A 5,589-nucleotide genomic window follows, 5' to 3' on the forward strand; every position below is an offset into this window, starting at 1 on the left:
TCACTGCCGTATTTTGAGCTTATGCAGATTGCCAGGTTAAAGATGTTGTATTGTGGAATGAACGATCGCTCATCATTGTTGGTTAAGAAAGTTCGAATCGCGTACAATTCGAATAACTGGAAGGATTTTAGACCACAGTATCCGAGGATTAAGTACAGGGTTGATCCTATTAATGGAGTATCTCGACAAATTTTGAAGTATAAGCCGGCAAAGACTATGAAGAAGGTTCCGTTAAGAAAATTGCCGCAGAATTGGAGTCAGAGATTTCGTTGGTGGTTTTATGATGATCGTTCTGAGGAAGCTGTGATTGTTTTAGATAAGCTGAAGGAAGATGATATCGATTGTATTCGTGTGTTGGATCCGATCTGGTTAAGGAACTGTACCGAAGCTGATATTTTTACTTTGTACTATAACCGTATGCTTTATCGTCGTGAAAACAGGGTACAGGCTGAACAGTATGTTAAAGTGGCTAAGCTGTGCTACTTGAACAACATGGTGATCGATCCGTATGATGACTGAAGACTTATGGAATAGAACTAGGTCTTAGGGGGAGTTTGTTGGTGCATAAATCCCGAGTTCTATTACGTTTATTGTTCTATTTGTTATGTACTTGATATTTCAGTCATATATGTACGTGGACACTTATACTTTGTGTTTATGATGCTTAGTATAATGTCGTGAATAGGTCAAGCAGTCGGTTGGCTGCTCAAGACCATCGACCGATGGTAGGGACCATCGGTCGAGGGACTGTCACCATCGGCCGAAGGTCCCCGACCACCGGCCGATGGTCGCTGTATTTAGTATAAATACGGGTTTCGTGGTTTTGTGTTAGGTTACACACCATAAACCCTTAGGCCGTCGTATTACTTGCTGCTAATCGTCCCAAAACCCTTACCAACCGAATACACAGTCTTAGGCATCGATTCTATCAATTATTCATTGGTTAATTCGATCCCGTTAGTCTAATACGTATTCGACTCATTCTAATTAGTGTTTCCGCCATTAATCTAGATACAACGTATGATCTAAGGTCCAAACTACATCTACACAACCCATATGAGCTTTTCCCCTTTTGGCTCCACTGCTGGCTAAATTATGAAATTTGTAATAATGTCCATTTATGCTTAAAAACTAAAAAGATTACACAGATTGCATGAATCATAGCTACTTTGTTTTTTATTTGAATAAAATAAATCTGACAATACAAACCAACAGCTTTCAATGCATCATCAGTAGAAGACCAAAAGGAAGTAATTTACCCATTATTCAGTTAAGACTGGTCAAAGCTAACAGATAAAGGATAAGGTACACCTAGTCCTGCATGAGGTACAAGTCAATGTAGTTTACTATTTACTGTATAACTTCACTGCATTAACACTGTGCTCTCGATTTCTTTTCTTTCTAAGAATGGTTAATAATCAAAATTAATTTTTATTATCTCTGCCCTGAAAAAACACCCTGCTTAAATCAATTTCTAGGGTTCTAACTTCGAGAAGCCAGTAGTATACAATCCCCATAATTTATGAAAAATATCGGTATGCTAGGGTTACTAATTTTGATTTAACGTGAATAAATATTGTTGAATTAAACACGGAATTGAGTAATAATTGAGAATAAAGAGATGACGGATTTGGATCAGTTAGTAACAAAAAAAGTAGCTGATCGATACCTGAAACGTGAAGTTCTCGGAGAAGGTACATATGGTGTTGTCTTCAAAGCCATTGATACTAAGGTATTATTCTTATACTGCATTATTATTTATATAAATATATCTATATAACTTGCGAATGTGAAATTAGGTTGGTTCGTATGACTGTAATTTAAAAATTAGGGTTTTTTTCTACTTGAAACAGGGGATTGTAGTCACCGGAAAACGATACGGATGCCTAATCTGTGTGCCTAAAGATATGCCTAAACGTGTTATAAGTACACATGGTATAAGTAAATTTTAATGAAGTTTACAGTAATCTGTGCGGACCATTTGGGAGAAAATGTGCTATTCTATGATATATAAAACTGACATAAATGGACTGATTTTTTAAGCTTCGTGCTTGAACTGGTTCGGCTCAAACTATAGTGATCGATGTGGAACAAAGTATGCCAATGAAATTTTAAGCATTCTTAATGCTGATGTGTTTTGTGTAACACTTTTCAATATTTGGTTATACAGTGATAATGTTTGGAGATCCATGTTGTATTGATAATTATTGATGTTATTTCTAGTATTATTCTTCATTTTACTGATAGAAGGTTGTTTATATCTCATATCGTTAACAAAAACATTGTTATAGAGGCCTAATTTTGATTAAAAAAGGAGAATGCAGTATCATTATATGGGTCTTTTAGTTGATAGAAAATCAACGTCAAGGTGTTGGCGTATTGATGGTGACCTGACTTCCCATAAGGTTCGACCCCCATATGCTGCAAAATATTTCCCTTGAGGTTACCCGCACATTTCATGGGCCTCGGAGGTATCGGACGTCTTCCGTTTGAGCCTCACCCGAGGGGGTTTTACCACGCGATGCTCGTATGGATTCGCTGTGGTGGTTTCCTCCTGAGGGGTGGTAGGACTGTAATGTTCATTCCAAGAAATGATCGGGTGTGTGGGTTCCGACATCGCATTCAGACCCTCGTCAGTGACTCCTAACCGTCATTCAAAAAGAAAAAAGTTGTTAGAAAATCTAGACTCGTGGTTAAATTTGGTCAAGTACTTATGTTTCCTTAGGCTAACCATACCTATGTGGTATAGTTTTAACTCTTGGCTTATGCAACAGACGGGACAAACAGTTGCTATAAAGAAGATTCGTCTTGGTAAACAAAAGGAAGGAGTCAATTTTACTGCCCTTAGAGAAATAAAGTTACTGAAAGAGCTCAAGGATCCGAATATTATAGAGCTGACTGATTGTTTTCCTCATAAAGGGGACTTGCATCTTGTTTTTGAGTTTATGGAGACAGATCTTGAAGCGGTTATTCGGGATAGGAACATTGTTCTTTCACCCACTGATATAAAGTCATACGTTCAAATGATGTTGAAAGGACTTGCTGTTTGTCATAAGAAATGGATTTTGCATAGGTAACTTGCACCAATACATCATTTTGTATACTTTCAAACATGAAGTTTTGTAACCAGTTACACGTTATTTTTAGTTTGAAAGTGTTAAAAACGATGTTACAAAAGTCTGTTGCTTTTGTGTTTTCTTTTTGCTACACTCTTTGAATTTTCTTGATTGTTTACATTTTCTATTGGCAGGGATATGAAACCAAATAATCTTTTGATCGGACCCGGTGGACAACTAAAACTTGCAGATTTTGGTCTGGCACGCATATTTGGTAGTCCCGACAGAAGGTTCACTCACCAGGTATCACTCATCGTAGAATTTAATCAATGGGTTAAGTTTTCGTTTCAGCGAAATGTTTAACAGAGCCTCTATCTAGTAATGCATATTTGATAAATATGCTACTAGAGATTAAAGCTGTATTTATTTCAGTTGAATAGTTTTACTGTTCATTTTTATTTTGGCTATTTTCAAGGGGTTTACTGTTTCGTTATGCGCTAAACTTTGGACTTGTTACTATTGCATGGTCATAACTTTAGAACCATTTATTGTATGATGTAAACTTTCTAAAACCTCAATTGTATCCAAAGATGGGACCATATGATCAGCAAGTCTCGGATTCAAGTCACATATGACATACAATAAAGATTTTAGAAGGTCCAACTCGTATATAAGATGGTTTTAAGTTTGGGACCATACAATAATAAAAAGTCCAAAGTTTTGCGCATAACCAAACAATAAACCCATTTTCAAACAAGAACTAAGATTCTGTGACTAACTAGATTATAACTTCAACTGTGTACATAGCCACTGAACCTCATCTTTATAACACTGAACCTCATCTTTATAACCGTTACTGATTTATGTCTTAAACATGTATGGGTGTTGTAAATTTACCATCTTTCGAAAAATCTCTGATTAGGTTTTTGCTCGATGGTATAGAGCCCCTGAGCTATTATTTGGTGCAAAACAATATGGTCCCGGGGTTGATGTTTGGGCAGCAGCTTGTATATTTGCTGAGCTCCTTCTGCGCCGACCTTTTCTGCAGGTGAGTTCGGGCTATAAGTGTCATCTTCACTTGAAACATGCATTAACTTTTGTAAAAAAACGGTTGATTTGATTTTAAGAGTTCAAATGATATCCATCTCCTATAAGCATTTGACTCACCTACCCAAGATTGCAAAAATTGATACTCAGTCTGGGACTTTACAGGGACTATTCGGCAACTCGGGGAGTTCTCGGAGACTTTGACCGATTTTGACTTCTGTTTGACCAATTTTCGAGTTTTTCCCGAGTTTTGTCCGGAGTTTGACCAAATTTGACCGATTTTTCGAGTTTTGCCCAAGTTTTGTCCGGAGTTTGACCAAAATTTGACCAAGTTTGACGAGTACTTGCCGAGTAGACATTATTAATCTGTAAAATCAATATAAATAAGTTTTATAGAGCTAATCAGTGTTATTGAAAATATAGGGTAGCAGTGACATCGATCAATTGGGCAAAATATTTGCTGCCTTTGGGACCCCAAAACCCTCTCAATGGCCAGATATGATTTATCTACCCGATTACGTTGAGTACCAGTTTGTTCCGGGGCAGTCACTTAGGACATTGTTTCCAATGGCCAATGATGATGCTTTGGATCTGTTATCCAAGATGTTTGCGTATGATCCAAAGGCCAGAATTTCAGCACAACAGGCATTAGAACACAGGTAACCGTTGATTGCTAGTTTACAAATTATGTAAAAATTTTGAGCGATAAACCGTCTAAATATAGTTGTGTGACAGGTACTTCTCTTCTGGCCCACCACCTACTGAACCGGCTTTGCTTCCAAGGCCTCCGCCGAAAAAGGATTCGATAGTGTCAAAACCGTCAGATTTCGGTCCTACTGTACTATCACCTACCATAAAGTCTAAAAGAGTGGTCCCGCATCCAGAAGGATATGTTGAAAAGGTTGGAGATCATGGTATCGGTAATGAAAGAAGTGGGCCCGCACCAATGTCACTTGATTTTTCTGTCTTTGATGCAAGGCCTCCAGTTAGACCAACAATCAACAGGTAAATAGCATCAAATTTATATATGTTGCTAATGATATGTTCACATTTTATGAAAAAGTTTCATACTTTAGTGGCTTTTTGTGTTATTGGTTATTGTGAACATCAAAAGTGCTTTATTATTGTGTCAAGTTTGATTCATATTTAATCATCTTGTTATTTTGATACCCTGCAGTGCTGACAGGACCCATCTGAAGAGAAAACTTGACCTTGAATTTCAAATCCCTGAAGAAGAAGATTGATGAAATATCTACAAGGAGATTATTCAGTTAAGGTTTTATAATCATGCATGTAAGTTTGAAAAGCATTTTGTCTTATGAAGTACCCAGATAATATATGGAAGTTCATGAAGACCATAAAAAGTATTGCTTGATACTATATTACTATGTATACCACAAAGCATTATCTAAGGTCATATTATATATACATATATCGGATTGGTGCCATAAGTATTTGAATGCAGATTGAGGCTCTGGTTTTGGTA

At 36.9% G+C, this 5,589-nt stretch overlaps 1 protein-coding gene across 1 annotated transcript; it reads left to right on the plus strand.

Moving 5' to 3' along the window:
- Positions 1 to 1,195: 1,195 nt before the first annotated feature.
- On the plus strand, positions 1,196 to 5,347 carry LOC139902695 (cyclin-dependent kinase D-3-like). Its single transcript, XM_071885300.1, has 7 exons — positions 1,196 to 1,732; positions 2,775 to 3,073; positions 3,251 to 3,359; positions 3,979 to 4,104; positions 4,527 to 4,762; positions 4,839 to 5,108; positions 5,281 to 5,347. The coding sequence occupies exons 1-7, from the start codon at positions 1,622 to 1,624 to the stop codon at positions 5,345 to 5,347; spliced, it is 1,218 nt and encodes a 405-aa protein (XP_071741401.1). The 5' UTR covers positions 1,196 to 1,621.
- Positions 5,348 to 5,589: the final 242 nt, after the last annotated feature.

This window comes from Rutidosis leptorrhynchoides, chromosome 3 (assembly GCF_046630445.1).
Source record: "Rutidosis leptorrhynchoides isolate AG116_Rl617_1_P2 chromosome 3, CSIRO_AGI_Rlap_v1, whole genome shotgun sequence".
NCBI lineage: Eukaryota > Viridiplantae > Streptophyta > Magnoliopsida > Asterales > Asteraceae > Rutidosis > Rutidosis leptorrhynchoides.